The sequence below is a fragment of the Protopterus annectens genome, chromosome 2.part0, assembly GCF_019279795.1.
Source record: "Protopterus annectens isolate FY-2018-M chromosome 2.part0, PAN1.0, whole genome shotgun sequence".
Lineage (NCBI taxonomy): Eukaryota > Metazoa > Chordata > Ceratodontiformes > Protopteridae > Protopterus > Protopterus annectens.
In genome coordinates, this window is record NC_056728.1 from 989,160,274 (window position 1) to 989,184,555 (window position 24,282).

The 24,282-nt window shown below is 38.3% G+C and overlaps 1 protein-coding gene across 1 annotated transcript in view; it reads left to right on the forward strand.

Moving 5' to 3' along the window:
* Window positions 1-24,282, forward strand: part of LOC122792803 (rod cGMP-specific 3',5'-cyclic phosphodiesterase subunit beta-like) — an 897,069-nt gene that overhangs the window by 269,469 nt on the left and 603,318 nt on the right. Inside the window, exon 8 of the mRNA XM_044060372.1 lies at window positions 8,343-8,409. Coding sequence (XP_043916307.1) covers window positions 8,343-8,409 — 67 coding nt within the window. The remainder of the gene's footprint in view (window positions 1-8,342; window positions 8,410-24,282) is intronic.

Genomic DNA, 24,282 nt, shown 5'->3' on the forward strand with positions numbered 1-24,282 from the left:
GACAGATTATCCCAGGGATAAAAATTCACAGGATATTCCAGTGTGACTCTCTGTCACCAGTGCTATTCTGCCTTGTTATTAATCCATTAAGCTGTTTACTTAACAACTTAGGCCTTGGCTACAATTTGGCTCCTAGAAAACAACAAAGTCTAATGTCTTTGCATCTTCTCTTTGTCAATGATTTAAAACTGTATAGCTCATCAGACGAGTAACTGAAAGCACAACTGCAGGTTGTCAAAACTTTTTCAAATGATATTGGAATCTCATTTGGCCTTGATAAATGTGCAAAAGCAACCTTTAGAAAAAGAAAACTGCAGCACCAGGAAAGCATCAGTTTGGGACAAGAATGTGATATAAAAGAACTTGAGCAAGAGGGGGTGTATAAATGCTTGGGAATTGATGAAGGATCAGCAATAAAACACGAACAAATGCAAATAATGCTTAGTAAGGAGTACTTTAGAAGACTTAAATTAATCCTGAAAACAGCATTGACATCTAGGAACAAGATCCAAGCCATAAATCAGTTAGCTCTTACTGTCCTAACTTATAGTTTTGGAGTGAGTGACTGGCCTCAAAAAGTGTTAGAGAGATTGGATATTAAAACAAGAAGGATGCTTCATGCTCACCAAATGATTTATAAAAATCAGTCTATACCAAGATTATATATTCCCCATTCTGAAGGAGGGATGCACCTCTTTGAAATTGATTACATGTATATCTGCAATCGTGGGACTCCACACATCTACTGACCTCACAGGATCCAAATGTAGTGAAAATTTTGAACATGAGGAGAATAAATCTAAGATGAAATCTCTGCTTAATTTAGCACAAGCATATTGATGTCAAGCAGGAATGGAGAAGTAGATAAAAACCAGGCAGCAACTGAATCCGCTAAAAAACAAAAGAAAGAATGTAAGGTGAAGTACCAGATGAGAAGGCATGAAATGTGGAAAAAACATAAATATGGTTGCAAATATAGAAAACTTCTGGAAGAGCCTCATGTTGATCAAGAACGAATGCAGGAATGGTTAAGGAGAGGTGAATTCACATCAAGAAATGAAAGGTTAATATTGGCAGCCCAAGAAAGTGGGATACTTGCACGCTGGTTTACAAAGTCCATTGAACATGTGGGAGAAACAGACATATGTAGGTTTTGTAAAACCGAATTGGAAACAGTCACACACCTTGTTGCTGGTTGTGATGCACTAATGGCAGAGGGACTGTATACTGAAAGACATAATAATGTGGTGAGACTGTTGCACTGGAGATTGTGCAAACATTATGGTATCAAAGTGGCTGAAAAACACTGGAAACATGAGCCACAGAGCATCATAGAAAATGATGAAGTTTGTTTCACATGGGATCACCCAATGCCAACAGTTCAAAAGATAGATGCTAGAAAACTTTGTAGTTTTTGTAGTGGTCCAAGAAAAGAAGACAAAAGTAGCATTGATCATTGAAATCACCACACCTAGTGACTACAGTGTCTTGCATACAGAGAGACACAAAGCCATAAAATACATTGATCTGCAGGCAGAAATGAGAGCAATGTGGAAGAAAGATACCCAGACAGTTCCAGTTGTAGTAGGAGCAACTGGTCTTATAAAAAAGAATTTACAATCATATTTAGATACGTTACCAATTCATGTAACACCGTATGAATTGCAGAAGGAGTCATTACTGGGCACATTGTGGGTGCTGCGAAGAGCACTTTTGGCTAACATCAAAGAGTGAAACAATACTAATTTCATGAACTTTAATTGTACTTTGACTTAGGAATGGGATCCATTCCTGTCACGGTATTAGAAAGCCAAAAGTCTTGGAGAAATTAAAAACACCTAACTAAAAGGATGCAAGGCCTGAACAACATGTCCTACATGGACCAACTCAAAGCTTTTTCACTATACTTAGTATCCTACAAACTGCTAAGAGATGACATCCTCCAACCCACTACTGATGGATTTACTGCACATCAGCGTGTCAAATGACATCAGAAATACTCAGTCTAGAGATCCAAACCTCTTCTGCAACATCAATACAATGATTTGGAAAGAAAGGTATTTCTCAGAGGATACAGCTGCTGTGGAACAGACCCCCATCCACATAAAACAAAGTTCATCCCTGTCCATATTCAAGGGCAACTTATATCTATGGATGGAAATAGAAAATTTACCACAGGACTACCCACTGTGCTGCAAATGGACAGAGACAGCTCTTAAATGCTTTGTCCCATGCATGGGCCCCATTAAATTATCTTGCTATGATCTCAGTTATTCTCATTTGGGGTAATATAGAATTATCAACCATGGGATGGGTAAGGCCAATCTATTACCAAATGGGAAAGGTTATTTCAAGCAGAAAAAGGGAAACTGGTTAGCCTTAAAATGGTCCTCAAAGGCAACTTAGCCTAGTACTTACCTATGAACCTATGACTTAGTGTGGTATTTGCTTTGCAAAAACTTGCAATTTCTTTCTAACAAGCATAGGTTTGCTGTTAGATAGGGCTTGTTCTGGTATCTGGTATCCCATGCCTTGACAATATGGACTTTAGCACTATAATCACTAAGTGACTCCAGGTATGTCTCAACTGCCCTACTTCAGGACTCTGAGTACTAAACAACAGAATGCAAGAATGTCATTTTCTGTGCTCAGACGAACTACAGAATGAACTGGCACCCTACTTAAGTACCATGTTCAGTCATAGCCTCACCTCAGGCTTTGTACCCACTGAGTGGTGCACCGCAACAGTTATCCCACTCCACAAAGGGGGAGCCACGACGGACCCCGGGAACTACCGCCCCATTAGCCTGATGAGCCTGGTCTGTAAGGCCATGGAACGTATCATCATGGAACTCATAAACAAAGACATTGGTAATCTCCAAACTCTGGACCCTACTCAGTTTGGATTTGTAAAAGGCTGATCATGTCTCCTAAACCTGATTGACTTCTTTGAAGCAGTCACCAAAGCCATAGATGATGGTAAAATGGTTCACACAGCTTATCTAGATCTCGCCAAAGCTTTCAACACCATCCCCCACTCTGGAATTATAGATAAGCTCACTAAACTAGGTATAAATCCCTATGTCATAAGATGGGTTGCCAACTGGCTCACGGACAGAACCCACACTGTGAAAGTAGGGGATTCCAAATCCGACATCAGACAAGTGGAGTGCCACAGGGTTCAGTCCTGGGTCCTCTCCTGTTTGGTATCTACTTCTCTGAAGTGCAGGCCAACACAGAAGGTCTTTATTAACAAAGTTTGCAAATGACTGCAAACTAGGAGCCATAATCGAAACTCCTAACGATGTGGACAAACTACAAAAGGGCCTCACTGAGACAGATTCCTGGTGTCAAAGCCATGGCCTGAAGCTCAATGCCAAAAAGTGTATTGTCATCCCCTTTGGTAAAAACTCTGTGCCTATGAACTACCACATAGCTGGTAGTCTACTTAATGCCGAAAATGTGATAAGAGACCTTGGGACACAGGTGGACAGCAGTCTCTCCTTTGATAATCACATCATCACAGTGGTCAGGAAATCCTTCTACGTAGCTCATCTCATCACAAAAGGATTCTCATCCAGAAAAAAAAGAGGTCATTGTTCCCCTCTACTCACCACTCATTAGACCCATTATAGAGTACAAAGCCCCTTTTGGTATGTACCTCACAAGACATCTACAACAACTGGAAAGACCACAGAGATAACTCACAAAGAGGATTACTGGCCTCAAACAGATGCCCTATGCAGACAGTCTCAAAAAACTACAGCTTTACTCCATCGCATATCGCCTACTCAGGGGCGATCTCTGCCTAACATACAAAGCTATGTCAAACCCAGAGCTGTTGGACATGCTCCACTTAAAGAAATACCAATCCCTCCAAGCTACAAGCTCTAGGGACCTTAACCTTGTCACCACAATAAACAGAACATGCTGGAGGGATAGATTCCTGTCCCAGAGACTTCCCATACTCTGGAACAGACTACCTATCTATGTCAAACAGAGCTCCTCATTAGCACAAAATCTTGATGATTGGATGGGAAATGGGAAATTCACCCCGGGAATCACTTCTGTGGCTCTGCTCGACAGGGGCATAGGAAAATAATTTTCTTGGGTGGCGAAAGCCAGGGTACATTTTTTGGCTAGGCTTGTATGGGCCCTAGGGCCGATAGCCTAGTATCTACCTATGAACCTATATACCAATTCCCATTTCAGATACATCAGTTAAGGAATTTCATGTGGTATGAGTTCTATTTTTTAAAAGTAACACAGACTTCATAATTCTATATCAGTTGTTAGATCTATACAGTGACAGCCAGTCAATACCTTTGCACTCACTATATTTTCATCCATTCTGTTATGTCTGAGTGGTGCCAGGGTGAAGAAACATGCTTAAAATGTGATGCAGATTTCTTTCTTCTTTCATACTGTAAGCTATATTTAAGCTATGACAAATCTGTAATATGATAATATGTGTAACCGTGTTACCTTTCTTTGTGAAAATGTACAAAAGGAGATGAATGGAAAAGAAATACATGACATTTAAAGTGTAGTTTTATGCAGTTTCCCAGATAGATGGTATGTACTTTAGCCATAATTGCACACTAACTTGTATGGTAACTGTTGTGAAGAAGTAAAATAAAGGATACAAAGTCCAAATGTACAGGATATGGATTGGAATAAAGTAATGGCCAGAGAAATTGAAACAAAATTAAGAAAAGCTCAAATGGAAAAGCCCAGGCCCAGATGTAGTACCTAACTTCTGGCTAAAGTGTTAACATTTTTACATGAAGATTTTGCCATGAGTAAGAACTATTTATATGTGCACCCTGAAAAGATGCCAACCTGGTTAACAACAGGAAAAATGATGCTCATCCTTAAGAGTGAACCTGCAATATATCTTAAAAACTGTAGAACAATAACTTGCCTTCTGACGATGTATAAACTATACTCTGGAACTGATACCAACATTGTTTATAGTCATTTAGAAAAAAACTCAATCATGGCAATAGAACAAAGGGTAATGAAAGAAAGTCATATGGAACAAAGGATCATTTGTTGTTATAATGGAGAATTGTAAAAAGGGGAAGAACCCAAGTATGGCATGGACAGACTACAAAAAAGCATTTGACAGCATTCCATATTCATGAATAAATGAGTGCTTATAAATGTATAATATACACCCTACAGTGATTGATTACATTACCGTGACCATGAAACAGTGGCAAACCACTTTGCAGCCAAGCCATGATAAAGGACCAATTATTATCTCAGGGATAAAAATTCAAAGGAGGATATTTCAGGATGACTCTATTACCTCTGCTCTTTTATCTTGCCCTTAACCCATTAAGCTGTCTACTTAACAGATAAGTCATGGTTACAATTTCAATCCTGGAAAACAAATAAGTGTAAAGATTTCTCCTCTTCTTTTGTAGATGATTTAAAACTGTATAGTTCATCAGATGAGGAACTGAAAGCACAAGTGCAAGTGGTCAAACTTTCTCAGATGACATAAGAATGTCATTTGGTCTTGATAAATGTGCAAAAGCAACCTTTAAAGCAGGAAAACTGCAGCACCAAGAAAATATCAATTTGGGACTGGAATGTGATATAAATGAATTTGAGCAGGAGGGAGTGTATACATTTTTGGGAAATGATGAAGGATCAACAATGAAGCATGAACAAATGTGAACAAAACTTGGTAAGGAATATTTAAGAAGACTAAAATTAATACTGAAAAAAGTCTTGACATCTAGGAACAAAGTCCAAGGTATAAACCAATTTGCTCTTCCTTTTCTAACTTACAGTTTTGGGGTGATTGAGTAGCCCCAAAAGGTATTGGATCAGCTTGACAGGAAAACAAGAAGAATTCTTCATGCTTATCACGATTTATAAAATTCAGTGTTATATATTCCTTGTTCTGAAGGAGATATAGGCCTTCTCAAAACTGATTACATGTGCAAATCTGCAACCGAAGGATTGCATACTTATCTGCTGACTTCACAAGATCCAAAAATAGTGAAAGTTTTAAAACTTGTGGAGAACAAGTCTAAGATGACTTCCCTGCTTTGTTTAGCAGAAGCAAATCAGTGTCAAGTGGAAATGTAAATCAAATCAGGAGTCGTCAAAAGACCAAAAAACAAAAGAAAAGATATAAGGTGGAGGATCAGATGAGAAGGCAAGAAATGTGAAAAATGCATAAATATAGATGCAAGTACAGAAAACTCCTGGTACAACCTCATGTTGTTTAGGATCTAATGCAGGAATGGTTACGGAGAAGTGAATTTAAAGGTTTACCTTTATGTGTGCATATTGCACAAGGGCAAACAGCAATTGTCTGAAAGGCAGTTTGCAAACGCCGAACTGAAAAAGGTTCGAATGTGCAATGAGCAAATGCACAGTGACATTCGTTCATTGCACATTCAACATTATGGGGTGGATTGCACTATAGTGGGGATTGGAAAATGGTCCCTTTCCCCACTGTAGTGCAATCTCAGAGTTAGAATATTAATGTGGGGAGTGTGGAGGGCGCAGCCCCCCACATGGGGGGTGCAGGGAAGCTTGCCCACCTGCTTTACACTTCATTAGATTTTTCTTTCGATATTTATGTTCGAAAATCAGCGAATCTGCTTTTCGATTTGCTGATTTTTGAACATATTAAATTGTTGCTGTTATGACTTTCGTGGTTACGATTCGCTCATATGAGCAATCACACCACTGTGATTCGGTTATGTAAAGGTAAACCGAATTTAAACCAAAATATGAAAGTATAATATTAGCAGCCCAGGACAGTGGACTACATACACATTTGTTTACAAAGTCCATTGAACATGACAGAAACAGACAAATGCAGATTTTGTAAAACAGAATTTGAAACAGTTGCACATTTTGTTGCTGGGTGTGATACAATAATGGCAGAAGGCTTCTATACTGAAAGGCATAGTAAGGTGGCAAGACTATTGCATTGTGTATTGTGCAAACATTAGAATATTGGTGTAGGTGAGAAGCATAGGAAACATGAGCCACAAAGCATTATAGAAAATGATGAAGTTTATATGACATGGAATCACACATTACCAACAGTTCAAAAAACAGATGCTAGAAAACCAGATATAGTAGTTCACGAAAAGAAGAGAAAAGTAGCATTGATCATAGAAATTGTTATACCTAGTGATTACATTGTCTTACATACAGAGAGACACAAAGTCATAAAATACCAGGATTTGCAGGCAGAAATGTGGGTATTGTGGAGGAAGGATACCGAGACAGTTACAACTGTAGTAGGAACAATGGGTCTGAAAAAAAAATAAAGAATTTACAGTTATATGTAGATATCTTACTGATGCATGTAACTCCACATGAATTGCAGAAAAGTCAGTTCTGGGCACATTGTGGGTGCTGCAAAGAGCACTTTTGGCTAACATCAAAGACTGAAACAATACCAAGTTCATAAACTTTAATATGGGGTCCATTCCTGTCATGGTATTAGAGATAATCTAATATTAGGAACACATTGGCATTGTCAACATTAACAATCTAGCATTGTACATTTTGCCTCTTGCTTACCGTTTTTAAAATTGTCTTCATAGTTAACTGAAGTTCTTTTAGTCATAAGTCCTACTTGTCTTTCTTAGTACCATCTCTGAAGGAGGCAATTTGGCAGCCATATAGGCTTATTTATTTGCTGTGTGTGGCAGTCACTAGACTATATAACAAAACACATGCCACATACAAATATGCCTGAACTGTCATTAAACAAAAGCATTTCTGTCCCAGCTGTAGTGCATACAATCAATATGTTGTTAGTTGTGGTCATTCAAAGATGGCATGAGATATAATTTGCTCTCTCTTTCTCTTTCCTTGGAAAATGTTTCTGAATATGATTAGCCTTCCTTTTTTCTGCTCTTTAAGATCAGAACTCTGACATGAAGCCATAAGATGGGCCCCATGTTGGTAGTGATAACCTAGTTCTTTGGTTTCTTAGCGAAGGAGCTGCACCAATATGTATTGTTTAACTACAATTCCAACATCTTTCTTTGAGCTGAAGCCTGACAGCTGAGAGCATTCATTTGCCTGCAAATATATTCTTGCTCTATTTGTAGTCAAACAACCAGTATTGAAAGACTTCATACTGTTTTTGTTGTCACACTATATAGCATGATTTTACACAAACCTTTTTTTCTGACATACAGAATGATAGACAGTAATAAAAATGTAAGACCCAGTTCAAAGATGATGTGCAAATTAAATCAAATAAAGATCTTTCTGCTATATCAACTGCTCCTAAGTATATGTAAGCTGTTTAAGTGTAAAATATGTTAATACCTGTCTTTTTGTTTGTTTAGAAATCCTCCTGCTGATCACTGGGCACTAGTTAGTGGGCTCCCATCATATGTTGCAGAAAGTGGTTATGTAAGTAAACTATTCAATGTTTTATTTCAAATATATTTTATCACAAAGATTCTTGTTACATGCCAACTGTATGTTTATTTATTTTCCTTTTTGTAACCATGCAGCACTTTCACCTATTTTACTGCTTCTGTCCCTGATTATTTTATATTCCGTTTACTTTTATCTTTTAATAAAATAAGACACAAGTGATGCTCTATACAAATGCAGTCCTAAATATTTTCTTCTATTATACTTTGCAATGTTCTGCACTTGGTGGTTGCCTATGAATGGCTGCTTCTGCATTTAGTAGTGTGTGAACAAGTTTTCATTTCAGTAGTAAACTGCTTTCTGTAATTTCTGTATAAATTCTTTTTTTTGCCTCCTCATTACTGATTCACAAGCCACAGATTCCATCAGCTTGTTCCATTCACTCCTGTAGCCCCCAGTTCATGCTCTGCTCTTTTCACTTTACTCCGCTATCCATTTCAGTGTTGGGGGGCAACTCATATTCTGTCTGGACAAATAGGTAGGTGTAGATCATTGAGTGTATTGTTCCTATTCAGCCACTGTAGCTACATAGCATGGGCAAAAGTACTCAGCACGTGCAAGAACAGTACCATTTTGTGTAGTCAGCCAGAGTGAATGCAGTCATGAATGGAGATGCACATGCGAGCGTGTTTGAAGTAATGAGTGAATCAGTTAGCTTTAATACTAATGTCTTTCGGCTTTTCCCAGTTAGGGGTCGCCACAGTGGAACATCAGTCTGCTAATAATTGGCAGTGGATTTTTTCAGTGCCGAGTTGCCCACCCGGCACCCAACCTTCAAAGAAGGCACACCCATTCATGCACGCACCTACCTGCATGTCTTTATACATCACTCGACCACGGGAAGGACATGCAGACTCTACACAGAAGGCGCTTCAGCCAAGAATCAAACGGGAGAACCTCTTACTGTGAGGTGACAACGCTAACTGCTGCACCACTGCGGCTTCCCATCAGTTAGCTTAAATACGTGTTCTAATTACAGCCTAAACATGTCAGAACTGTAATTAGAACACGTATAATCAGTTAGCTTAAATATGTGTTGTAATTACAGTTCTGACATGTTTATTTACGATAAAGATCTTGAACCCATACACTGCGCCGTCACTTTTGAATGCATGAGACAATCAACATGGTGCCAGAATGGGATCCGAAGTAGAAACAACACACAAGCCATGAAGCACATGGTCAGAAGTGGAGGAATATGAAAGAGTGAACTTGCAAATGGGTCAGCATTTATTCAAAGCTACTTAAATTCATTTACATGATTTTTCAGTCGCCAAATGTGTGGCGAAGCATACAAAACATTGGAAATAATTACCAAGATAAAGTGTCCGAAATTGCAACATACTGATAAAAGTATTGGAAATAAATGTGAAATTGTTTGAAATCATTTTTAAAATGTTTAAGATGTATGAAAAGGCTAAAATGAACACTTTTTCACAATGTACTACTTTTTGCATCAATTAACGCTAGTCAAAGTGTCCAAAGCTTCTGGAATGTTCGCACTGTCAAAGTAAAATCAAAGAGATTGTTTTGCATTTAAGCATAATTACAAGAGAAGGTCAGAAGGAGTTACATCGTGTCTTTGTGGACTTGGAGAAAGCATATGATAGGCTGTCTAGAGAGGAGTTGTGGTATTGTATGAGGAAGTCGGGAGTGGCAGAGAAGTATGTAAGAGTGGTACAGGATATGTACGAGGGTAGTGTGACAGTGAAGAAGTCTGCAGTGGGAGTGACAGACGCGTTTAAGGTGGAAGTGGGATTACATCAAGGATCAGCTCTGAGCCCTTTCTTATTTGCAATGGTGATGGACAGGTTGACAGACGAGATCAGACAGGAGGCCCCATGGACTATGATGTTTGCAGATGACATTGTGATCTGTAATGAGAGTAGGGATCAGGTTGAGGAGACCCTGGAGAGGTGGAGATATGCTCTAGAGAGAAGAGGAATGAAGGTCAGCAGGACTAAGACAGAATATATGTGTGTGAATGAGAGGGAGGATAGAGGAATGGTAAGGATACAGGGAGTAGAGGTGGCGAACGTGGATGAGTTTAAATACTTGGGATCAACAGTTCAGATTAATGGTGAGTGTGGAAAAGAGGTGAAGAAGAGAGTACACTCAGGATGGAATGGGTGGAGAAGAGTGTCAGGAGTGATTTGTGACAGACGGGTACCAGTAAGAGTGAAAGGGAAGGTCTACAAGATGGTAGTGAGACCAGCTATGTTGTATGGGTTGGAGACGGTGGCATTGACAAAAAGGTAGCAGTCAGAGCTGGAAGTGGCAGAGTTAAAGATGTTAAGATTTGCACTGGGTGTGACAAGGATGGACAGGATTAGGAATCAGTATATTAGAGGGTCAGCTCAGGTTGGACAGTTTGGAGACAAAGTCAGAGAGGCGAGATTGCGTTGGTTTGGACGTGCTGAGGAGAGATGCTGGGTATATTGGGAAAAGGATGCTAAGGATGGAGCTGCCAGGTAAGAGGAAAACAGGAAGGTCTAAGAGAAGGTTTATGGATGTGGTGAGAGAGAGCATGCAGGTGGTTGGTGTGACACAGCAATATGCAGAGGACAGGAAGAAATGGAAATAGATGATCCGCTGTGGTGACCCCTAATGGGAACAGCTGAAAGAGAAGAACACAAGTACCTGATCTATGCTTATGTTTAAATGTATTTTGTTGTGATGGCAGAGGGATATCTCAGACCTGAACGACTGTTTTTTGATAATAATATTGCTGAGAAGTGGCTGAGTGTTTGAAAAAGAATATATTTTTATACAAGCTGCTTTTTCGGATAAAGACACACGTACCAGAGCATTCATACTTCTTAATTTAGCAGGTTTGGAAGCCATTGAAAGTGAATGCTCATTTGTGTATGCACCTGCCCTGTATGCAGGGGAGGGGGAGAACCACCATATTGTGATACAGGCTGAAATGCAGGCAGACCCTGAGTGCTTAAAACATAAATTTTGAGAAATGTGTTATCCTCAAACAAATATTATAATGGAAAGGCACATATGTTACACAACAAATCAAAAGTCTGGTGAAACTACAACAGCATAAATTACTGACTTGAGAAATAAAGCAAAAATGTGCAGATATGGTGATTTGTGAGATGAGTTGGCAAAGGACAGAATTATGTGTGGTGTTAATGATGCAACGAGAAGATTTTGTTTAGAGATGGTGATTTAATGTTGAGCAAAGCCATAGAGATTTGTCAAATATATGAGCTTACAGAAAAGCACAAAAATATGCTTACAAATGAGAAAAGTATGCATACAGTGTCTATGTTGACAGTGTACAACAGAAAGCTAACATAAAAAAGAAAGAAATGTAAGCGAAAGAATGGGGCAGTACCCAGTTTCAATTAAAAACAGAATGGGGCCACAGCACCTAATCTTACTGTTAACTGTCATAACTGTGGTGGTAACCATGAATCTAAACAAGAAAAGTACTTAGTTTTTGGTCAGTGATATCACAAATGTACAAACTGGAATCATTTCAAAAGGCTTTGCAAGTCTAAAGTGCTACAATCTATTAATAAAAGAGATCATCCAAATAAGCAAGTAGCTCAGTTAGATAACAGTGACCAAACTTTCTGTGTTGATGGTGTCTCTGTGACTGATGTACATGATGAACTGTTACAACAGTAGACTATCAGTTGGTAGCAAAGAGCAAAATATTTTGTACTGTAAAGATTAATGGAAAACCTGTAGAGCTTAAAGTAGATACTTGGTCTAAATGTTTGCCCAGGTGAAAAACTGGTGAGAAACTTGATTCAGCAAAGTGTGCAAAACTTGCTCCTTATGGTGGTGAAGAGATTCAGACTGATGGAGCAGTAGTTCTTACATGCCATTCTGCTGGAAACAGCTATGACTTGCAGTTTTATGTAGTCAAAAGACACGTGCAGTCACTGTTTGGCCTCAAAGTGTGAGAATAGGACTGATTTTATTTAATAAGGAGGTCCACCATACAAGTCTAAACAACCATGACAGTTTTACACAGAATATTTTTAGTGAATATGCTATTTTCAAAGATGAGCTTGGCAAGCTACCAGTCACATATTCCATGAAGTTAAACCATGAAGTGAGCCCAGTTGTTAGACCAGAAAGAAAGGTTCCAGTAGCAAAGTAGGAAAGTTAAAACAGCATTTGGCAAAATGGTGAATTAAGGCGTAATTACTCCAGTAAAAGAACCAACTGAATGGGTATCCTCTATGGTTGTAGCTCATAATTAAAGCTCAGATAATATTTTAATATGTATTGATCCGAGAGATTTAAACAAAGAGCTTAACATCCTCATAATCTGATGCGTACAATAGAAGTAGCAGCATCTCTCATGCCAAATGCCACTGTTTTTTCAGTCTTAGATGCAAACAGTTAGTTTTGGCAAATTTCACTGGATCACAAATCTTCATTGTTAACTACTATCAGTACATAATTTGCAAGATACAGATTTTTGAAAATGCCATTTGGGATAAATTCTGCCAGTGAAGTATTTCAACAGGCTATGGAACTAATTTTTCCAGGTTGTCCATCTGCTATCATAATCATAATAGATGACATTATTGTAGGGAGCAATGGTGAAGACGAACATGATAGAAACTTTAAGAAAGTTCTAGACTGTGCATGTGAAGTCAATCTTAAACTGAATCTTCAAAAATGTAAATTCAAGCTGAGGGAAGTTACTTATGTGGGTAATTTATTTACCAGTTCTGGCTTACAACCAGATCCGTCTAAGCAAGCTGCAATTCTTGAGATACCGGTTCTAGACAATGTCAGATCTTTGCAACGTTTTCTTGGTATAGTCAACTATTTAGGAAAGTTCATCCCAGACCTAAGTGAGCTTTCAACACCATTATGTGAGCTGACATGCAAAAATGTAAACTGGTTCTGTTTGGAACACCAAAGAACATTTCACATTTAAAACAGAAAATTGCCAATCTCCCCCTTTTGAGATACTGTGATATTCACAAACCAGTAACTCTTTCATGCGATGCTTCAGAGCATGGTCTTGGTTATCTTCAAGGCATACCAGTAGCCTATGTATCTAGACTTTAACCCAAACTATAATGCAGTATGCACAAATTGAAAAAGAGCTTTTGGCAGTAGTGTTTGCGCATGTTCGAAGTTCCAGGATTATATTTATAGCAAACCTGTTCCACTAGAGACTGATCACCAACGTCTGGTGACAGTTCTGAAAAAGCCAACACATACAGCTCCAGCACACTTGCAATGCATGATGTTAAAATGTCAAAAGTACAATTTCAATATTGTTTATACAAAAGGCAAATATTAATACCTTGCTGATGCTTTGTCACGAGTACCCAGACAAACTACAGAACAGCATGATAATGAGAAAACAGATCTTGAAGTCATGGAAGTCAAAATCTTTTCCTCAACACATCTTGATGAATTCAGGCAACACGCAGCTTTAGACCATACTCTTCAAAAGCTGACACATGTTATCGATCAAGGATGGCCAGTGTGACAGACCAGTCTACCACCTGGCATACAGAAATATTTTCCTTACCAAGACAAGCTCACGATGGAAGATGAAATCATCATGAAAGGTCCTAAAGTAGTTTTTCCTTCAATGTTACAACAGGAATATATCAAGATTTTACATTGTGGACACCCAGGTACTGATTCTACCAAAAGAAGGACAAGAGGGATAGTATTTTGGCCTTCTATGTCAAAAGATACAGAGAAGGAAACTATACACATAACTTCAAAAGTTCCAAGCCCTACATCTTCTGGTACCCATGTGGGATTTCATATTAACAGTGTACATTTGATGTTCAGAAAGTTTTTTTTAAGTTCTGACTCATTTTGTATATGAAACCAGGAGTGTTGCCAAATATTTTCAAAATGTGTTCATCTACCTTAAAGATGTTCCCATTCCTATTAGTAATATTTTTCACCTCTCTAGTGTGAGGACCAAATGTTAACAATAAACTATTAGCATACAAGGGCTTATCTACAAGACTGTTGGCTGGAGGTACAGGTGTGACATTGTCCCAATCTGAGCCTAAAAGTGATTTAAACCTGATCTCCCAATTATTTATAAGTTCATCCCAAATGGTGTTCAGTAAATCTAAGGGGCATCTCCTATCCAAGAACATACCTGTAATTTGGTGGACCTCATTATTAAAAATGTTAAAGTCAGAACACATTCTTGTTGCTCGAACCAATAGTCCTTTGTAAATATTTCTCTTAATATGCCAAGGTTGACAGCTGTTGAACTCCAAGTAGCTGTTGGAAAAGGTGGCCTTTCTATAAATTTTAGAACCAAAGCTTCCATTAACTTTCCTTGAAAATAGTGCCATCTAAATAATCAGTGTCATCTGATGAGTGGTTGTGAGTGAATTACAAAAAAGAAGTTGAGTTGTTAAGGTGTGCTAAAAACTCTTCCATAATGTCAGGTGAATCTTTCCATAAAATAAAAATATCATCCAGGTAATGGTGGTAAATGTGTCAATGGTCTTTATAAATGGAATTAAAGACCACTGATTTTCCCAGCTGAAAAGGATAAAATTGGTGCACAACTGGCCCCTATTGCTACTCTGTTAACTTGGCGAAAGTATTCTCCTTCAAAGGTGAAAAAATTGGTTGATAAAATAAACCCTATAACACTCATAACAAAGTTTATAATACTATTCTCAAGTGTAGTCAGTTCGGGGAATGCAGCAAAGTCAGTTACATCTATTGTGGAAAAATTGCAGGACTTACTATACAAAAACTGTTTTGTTTTAGTGAGGAAATCCCCCCTGTCCTTCAATATGTACTCAAACAGTCAACAAAAACTGCTAACGAATAAATTTTAGAATTTTGTGCTGCAATAATCAAGCAGTAAGGCATTACACCATGATGTTTTTGTATATTAAAGACAGTCAGTAAAAATGGGTTTTTTTTAATAAAAAAATTATAAGTGTTCACGTCAGTCACACCCTAGAGTAAGGAATATTCTAGGAGTAAATCTATTTTCCTGTAAGCAATAAAAATCTCATTCCTAGAAGTAGTTTGATATTTTTCAGTGCCCTGCAGTAAGTTGTAAATATCCCAGTTGTAGTCAGTTTTGTCCACTATAACAATCCCCCCACCATTATCGGGTTTCATAATTCTCAAACCAGCATCTTGTCTAAGAAGAGTTACAAAATTCCGTTCATCCTTAGAAAGGTTTTAGTGTTGTAGGGGATGTGGAACTCATTACAGCCGAGTGACGTCTCCAGGCGTTTGTGCAGTTACCTCCTACTGCACCTCTAGGCGTCAAATATTGCTTGTTCATATTTGCATTAATAATTCCAAAACCATGTTGCATACAAGGTATCAGAAAAATTTATCTTGAAGCGTACATGATGGCAAACACAACTGTATTGATATATCACCTCTGTCAATGGGTATTTGTTAAAAATATAAGGTGATAACTTCATTTTATAAATGCTGAAGCCACGCCCACTGGGAGTTAAAGGTACACACTCAAAAGAGTTCTACTGGAGGGAAGGGTAGACCATATAATTCTTTTTCACAGGGTCTTTTAAATATACCCACCATTGGGTTTAAAGGGGAATTGTAAGTACATTTTCTCTTAAATGTAAAAGGAACACTGTTTGTCCCAGTTTTATTAGGGACCACTAGCTGAAAATTAAGCTTTTATATTAAAAAGTTTCAGTTCAATGACCACATCTATAATATTATATTTTGGGGAAGGCACAAACTTAAAACCTTGTTTGAAAAGTGTAATGTGAAATTTGGTAACAGCAGTGTCCATGTAGTTAAAATTATTGAACCCTTGGTAAGTAGAGACAATACCACTGTGAGAAACCACAATCTCATCATCTTGAACTGGTCCTTGTTTGTTAATACTAGAATTAGAAAACTCTGTTCTGTTTGTATGTCTTTTGACCTCTGCACCACCTTTGGTTCCCTCAACGGAGTGGGGGTGTTACTTGAACTAAAAAATCACCCTCCCTCTGTTGAGTCTCTATCCTCAGAGATCTTCTTGGGGGGGGGGTAAATTTGAATTATCATCAATAGTGTGTGATTCTGGTGCATGAACCTCATATCTAGTGTTGTTACTAGAATGTGGTGAATGGCTTAGAGTAAATCTCATGGGATAAAATTGGTCATTATTGCCCATGCTGTGTCCTATAGTGTTTTGTAAATTAGATCTTAAAAAGTTGGGAATGGGATAAGCTTTGTGATTGGCATATTCAATCTGCTCTCTAACTAAATTTATTTTGTTTCCTTTGAAGGTTAATTTTAACTTGCTCCTGAACCTTAGACAAAATATTGTCAATATTTGTTCATGTTATCTTCAAACAACAAATCAGTACTGATAGCTGCATTTAGACTGTTTAACTCCTTTAGTAACTTAGCAATACTGGAATTATTAAGTCTAACAATAAAGTTTATGAGTTTTATTCCATGCCAGTCAAACAGTTCTATGAGCTCAAAAAATTCTAATGAATTGACATCAACTCCTTGAGGATATTTGTACAATCAACGCCCTTTCAGAATGCTTTTATTTTTAACACATTCTGTTAAATATAAATGGTCAATTTGTAGAATAAGCACCTTATTCAACTTTCACTCAGAAGTGTTAAGCACATCCTCCTGGCCAGCAATCCATAAGCCCTTGTTGAGCCATCCTTGGAAATCAAACTTTTCAAAATAAAAAAAAAATTCCTAGTGTGCTGAAGATTCAAACCATTACCAACTTATTCAACCCCCTGGTCATTTCCTGGCCAATTAAATAAATGCACTTGCTGAACTGTCACACCAGAAGTGGAATAGCCAAACCTTTTTCTTGAGACTTTTCTCAAAGAACAATGTACAAATATGTAACTCCATGTAAAACACTCCAGTTATTAAAATATTCACCATATGATAACAAAACACACTGCAATCAGCAATATACATACCAAGTTTTTTTTTTTTTTAACCAACTGGCAGTTCCTCCCAAAGACAAACAGTGTGCTAATCTTCCAGAACTCAATGTATTCATTATAGGTTGAACCGCCTTGCTCTAGACTTTGTGGTGGACTTATTTAAGAACAATTTTGACACCCCTCAGAAAAGTGAGTTGATCTTAATCTTTGTGAAAGACCAAATATGGTTCTTTTCAAATAAGGGGTCTGAAGCTATGAGATCCTTTGAGCAGAGGCAATGGTTACCAGGAAATAATCTTCCATGAAACAAACTTTCACACTGCAGCACTAGAATGATGAATCAGTGGAGGAAAAAGGCATCTCCTGAGATATGAATAGTTCATAAATCATGCCACTGTCAGTCTGCCCATTGCAGACTTCCATTGACTCACTGCTTAAAGAGTGAGCATTTATGTTGCTTTCATGCTTAGCTAGCATACAATGGACTGGGTATCGAACTGACTCAAGAGATGCCTGGGCTTCAGATCCCCCTGTAGCGTCCTTGCATCAAAAAGTACTTTACAGAGCTCTGGCTGGATTATATGAAGTTCCCTTAACAAATCAGACCATATCTGTGGAGAAGCTAATGTAGGGTTCCCATCATGCCAGCAAAACATCTTTTGTCAGAATATTTGGCAAGTTCAGCTGAAGTAAGGGAAAACAAGAATGAGACTGGGGGATTATCATCATAATATATTCCATTCAAAAGATTGGCAAAAAAGGTTTGAAACCAGAAGACCCAAAGACATGTTATGACTATTCAGCCACTGAAACAGCTCATATTCTGCTGTAATACCTGGTAAGTGACACAGTGAAAATAAGGGCGGTCATCAAGCCCAAAAGACAAAGTGGATTCAAGCCTGTTTCCTCTTCTGTAACCCCATTGCGACTGTCAAGGTCTTGGCTTTTTGTACCCTGTCTGCTAGTAGGAATAGCAAACAGTGAAGATCCCCTCTCTCTATCCTGATGAATACAATCATATTAGATGAATCACACAGGATTTCTCCATGTTTATAAAAACATTCATGTCAGCAAGCCAGATAGCACTTAAGATAGGGTTGCTACTGGGAAATTCCTTGATGAGATCACTAGGGACCAGTGATTTAAATATGTGAATAAATGAAAATCCTTTTGACAATGCCTTGTCCAGCGTGATCACCACTTCAATAAAAATTCTGGGTGCAGAAAGAACCAAATGGCTGCACCTCTCAGTGAAAATGGTGTTTTCCCCCACAACAAACTAAAGAACCTCCTCATCAGATCCCAAAGACTGATGTGCCAGAAGGCATCCCTCCAAAACTTCATGTCCTAGATATACTTACTGAAACTGCAGAGGTGCAAAGGACAACAGATGTCACTTATTTTCTTCAATGCCAAAAACAGACTGAAGTAGAAGCCCAGTCCTTGACAAGGAGGGACAGCCTCTACAGCCCATTTGAGGTATAGAATGTAGTCCAGTACCAGGAGACAGCAAAGATGACTTGATCTCAAAGTAACAGTCTTTCTGTGGGAGGACTTTAGTGCTCTACAACATGGCCATATCATGGCCACATCAAGAAGCTGCTTTGTCTTTTGTGATGGTTCTTATATGTGGGAACTTGGATAACTAACCTTCTTGCATGGACTATCCTGAACCATAATTAGGACTATGCCTGCTGAGACAGCTGGGTCAACCTCCTGGAAACTAGCTAGCATAATTTGAGAAAGCAGCACAAAGTGATGCTTGGGGTTCTCCTCAGCCTGCAAGGGGTCTTGGTCTTTCTACAGTGAAGAAGATACAATGCCTGGAGATAGGTTACAGAGGTCCAAAGAAGGTAAGGATCTGTTTGCTTGTTTGGAAGTCCTCAACAAAGTCCTTAGAGGTCTGCACAAACATAACTTACCTCCAGAAACAAGCATTCAAGGCTGAACCTGTTTAAGCTGCCCCTTAAAGAAGAGACTCTACACAATGAATCCTGTGCAGGCAAGTATTCAAGCCCACTGCGTTACTCATAGTGTTTAACAAAATCACAATGTGTTGTACAGTTCGCTGGTTCAGAAAGGTGGCATTTAATAATTTAGGAGTGACAACTTGACACTCAGCTATGAAACCACAAAAATAAGAATAGCAAATGATGTACAAGGACTAATGTCTTCAATGCATTACATCCTAGAAGAGGATTAAAACTATTTCTTGTTGTGTAGGGTTTGATTCCCTCAGCCTTCATTTGCCTACTGTGTGACCTTGAGCAAGTCACTTAACCAGACATTGCTTTTGCAATTGGAAATTTAGGCTAGGTTTCTTAATGGTCTTCTGGACAGCATGAGTACTAACTATCTATGAACCTATGGACGGTCTTAAAGCCATATGTTTCTTACAATCTGCACATTTACATGCTGCCAACCCTTAAATGGTAAGTCAGTTAGCTAAGGAAGCTAGCACTAAAAGTTGTCATCATACCACATGACATGGTGTAAGTGGAAATGTAACAGAAAGGTGTCGGTGAGTTTAAGTTCTCCAAATGGTGGCTCCTTGAGTAAGCTATATTTGTCTGCTGTTGGTGTTCCCTCACCTTTAAACAAGGATCATCTTTGTTTATAGCAGTCATGTTGCTGCATGGCTTCCAAGCTAACATTATTTTTTGCCTCCAGCTCCTCATTCATCAGGTCTGCCTGACCTACTTTAACTCCAATTACCTTGCAGCAGCCTTGGCAGCTCCACAACTGCTGTCCTGAGGAAATGCATGCATGCTTCTGCTCAGGTGGATCCTGCTGACTGAGTATCTCACTGCCCATTGCAGCACATAGTCCACTCACTCCAATCCACCCCTGTGGCCCTTCAGTGCTCATGCTGCTAGTCAAATACCCAAGCTAAAATTATTAAGCATAGTGCTTGGCCTAAGCTTTAGTTTTAGATGAATAATATACTCTTTTTTGAGTTAATTCAGACTTCATGTTTAAATCACCATTGTCTTAGTGGTCATTTGTAGCTTGACTTATTTCCCACAAATGGCTTTGTGTGCATAAATCTCCATAGACAGACAGACAAAAACCTGTTTAAGACCTTTTCTGGCATAATGTTTGTAACCAAAAAAGAAAGCGAAACAGGTTCTTTCCACACTGCAAATTTCATGTAAGTGCTTTTGTCTCTTCTAATGCCAAGACTTCATCATCATAGAATGGCTCTACTGGTTTTACACAGTTTACTTTTGTTTTTGTTTTTTTTTGGCCTAATATTCGTGGGTAATGATCATTAGTGGCTATACAATCACCTTTCTACTATGAGACGTCTGGGGATCAGATGACTCCAGCACAGTAAAAAAAAACTTTGTTGTGATGAACTGCGAAACATCTTTGTTCTGTAAGAAATATCACTGGATTTAATTATTGCAGCATAACTAACTGTATTGATGGGAAAATGTTTTTGTAGACTTGCACAAGGCACCTTGAATAGTAGCCCTGATGGGGGTTCAAGGCATTTTTATTATTTCGTGTCTGGATACTTTTTTTATTCTTGCTACGTATCCTATTAGTTCATTTTTTGGTGGATGCTTACAAACACATTATATTGTTAAAGAGTGCAGTCAGGGACTGGCACTCAAGACACACTCCTCTGCAAAAATTGTGGACACCTTGCGGTAAGGGTACTTCTCACACAGTGACCTCATTTGATGACAAAGTATTTTGGCATTAATATCAAACAACTGCCTGACACACGATCTAACTTCACCCCTTAAACTGGAAAGGACAGCTTCACTTACAGAATTTAATAGCTTAAGAACAATTTCTTCCACTAATTTGGCCAGGTGAAAACTGAGGATTGTTACCCTGTGTTTTCACAGTTTTATTGTTCACAGGACTTGCTGGGATGACAATCTTCTTTTACTCCTCTGTTCTCAGACTAATTTTCCTGTTCAGTTCCCTCCTTGTATTCTCTTCCTTCACTTTTATACATTTTAACATTTACTGGAAAACTCACCTACTCTTACTGGTTTTGTTACTCCTCCATTTTTTTTTCTTCTTGTCACATTTGCTTTATCTCTGTAATGTATCTCTTACTTATAATGTAGTTCCTTGGTATAATATTGCATCCAACTATGAACCTCTGTACTATTTTTGCAATTTCACCATTAGCAACAAACATTTTTTCATTTCTAATATGTCTTCTTTATGTGGCCATATTAAAGTGCACAGTGCGTTACACAACTCATCTCTTGCTTGAATACTTACCTGAAAGGAAGTCTTTCTCACTGAGAAGTAGAGCTCATAATCTTAAATGATTCAATGATGTGTAGGTTTGTACATACATGAAATGCAGCAAGCATTTAATAAACACTTCAATCATGTGATATGCCTTCAGGAGTGCAAACATGACCATAACAAAGCACACACTTTTCTGTATTCAGAGTAGCCAATACTAGGTTTTCAAGCTAATAAAATTGGATTACATAATCTTGACCACACATACACAGACACATTTCATTTCTGTAACAGGATTACAGAATGGGACGGGTCTACTTTAAATCACCTAAAAACCATTTGACTGACTGAATCACCTAATTTTCAAAATGCTGAAAACTCATTTGACAGAATCTCATTTCACTGAATTGTAAGCCATAGACATGATGTGGGTTTCCACTCACCTATGACTTGTTTGTGATAAATAGAATCTCTGTAACTTACAGTGCTGACTGTCAGAATACAGTCAGTCATGTAGAAAGTAGTGTTGGAGTGTTTTTAAATATGGGTATGTGTCGTAACATTTTTATGGGAAGTATCTAAAGAAATATGGCAAATATTTTGTGCATTCCCAGCAGTAGTGGCAGCGTGTAGTGTACTGTAAGGCAAGTAAAAGGTATATGCCCTTTTCTCCACTGTAGTACGATCCTGAAGTATATATAGTTAGTTGGGGTATGGGGAGGCACAACCCCCCCCCACTTAGTTTAGTTTTATATTGTCCGCTTTCTGTTAAGAGGGTAAGTAAGTAGTTTTTAAATTCTGTACAGAGGTAGTTATTAGTGCTGCGAGTATGTTTGTCTATGGTTTAACGTTTAGCCTTTAGAAATTTAGCATTGTAAGCTTGCAGTGAAATGAGATTCAGTGAAATGGGTTTTCAGTATTTTGACAAATTAGGTGATTTGGTCTCAGTGAACTGAGTCAGTCAAATAGGTTTTAGGTGATGTAAAGTAGTCCCAATGGGTCATATGCATCACGCTATATCAACAGGATAGCAAATCAGCAATGTGACTAACACTTATGTTTATAACCAAGCTCAAACAATTTAAGCTTGGTCATTTCTATACTTGGACAGAGACATTCAGACATGAATACTAACATTTATTTTGCCTTATATATTTTAGACATTCTATTTAGATGACGTGTTCAGATATTAATACTGATATATTACTAACTAATGCCTGTTAGTCACCCCTTCCTCACATCTAGCCGATCTCTTGAATTAGGAACAAATATGCATATTGGCCAAGAAAGGCACAGCTACTTTAAAAGTAAATCCTGGTTACAAAATCATGAACAAAATTATTCGTAGTATATTTAGGAAACATATGTGCTGAAGGTATCTTATCAGAAATGAAAATGAGAAATTTATAGTCTTTAACAAATGAAGTTTCACAAAATGCCAAAAACAGGAAACATTTGGAGCCTTCACATTTGTGGATATTTTTAATTTCATTTATTAAGAATGGTAGAAAAGGGTAAGCAAATAAGAAACTCTATGCACAACTGAGATGTACTATGCTCCATAAATCCGTAGACCAGAGCCCAAGTGAGCTTGTATGAACACTGTCACCTGCTGGTGTTCAAAGTGCGAGTTCTTTTAGAGATTTAATTGTATCTTGCTGACAGTTACTGAGTAATTAGTTTTTAGTTTTCAGCACTACTGAACCATTTCACAACTATAGTAACAGTTTTATCTTTGAAGTTTCCATAATTGTTAATGTGGCTCCATTTGTTGGTTAAATAAGGAAACAAGAAATAGAAACAAAAATCTCAGATACTTCCAAAAGGTTTGCTTTCTTTGCTGGTCATTTCAGGCATGCAAACTGCTACAAGAAGGGTTTTATTTCATAAAGCTGATGCTGACTCAATCCTTTCTGCCAGTGGTTTATAAAGAATTTAGTAGAAAGCTGGAACACTATTTCTATTCATCCCTTGTCTGAGAAGTTATTTGTGGAATCATAGGTTCATAGGTACATACTAGGCTATCTGCCCTAGGGCATTTATAAGCCTAGCCAGAGTATGTTTGGTTTTCGCCACCCATTTTAAATTAATTTTGCTATGCCCTTTTTCGAGGTTAGTATACTGTGCCTCTGTCTAACAGTGACACAGAAGTGATACCCGGAGTAAATCTACGATCTCCCATCCACTCATCAAGATTCCTCTTGAAGAGAGTCAATGAGGGACTCTGCCCAACCTGGACTGGGATTTTATTCCAGAGTGAAGGGAGCCTCTGGGTTATGAATCTGTCCCTCCAGCATATTCTATTTATTTCAGTGCTGAGGTTCAAGTCTCTCGAGCGTGTAGCTCGATGGGATTTGGATTTTTTGAGGTGCAGCATGTCCCTTATTTCCGGGTTGGACATGGCTTTATACGTCAGGCACAGGTCACCTCTGAGCAGGCGGTATGCCACTGAGTAGAGCTGGAGTTTCTTTAACTGGGCAGCATATGGCATCTGTTTGAGCCCTTTGATCCTCTTGGTGAGGTACTTTTGGGGTCTTTCCAGTTGCTGCAGCTGTTTGGTAAGGTACATCCCAAAAGGGGCATTGTACTCTATTATGGGCCTGATGAGGGATGAGTAAAGAGGCACGATGACCTCCCCTAATCTAGGTTTTCTGGTCCCTTCATGATGAGGTGGGCTATATAAAATGTTTTTCTAACCACTTTGGCCACGTGGTTGTCAAATGAGAGATTGCTATCAACTTGGGTC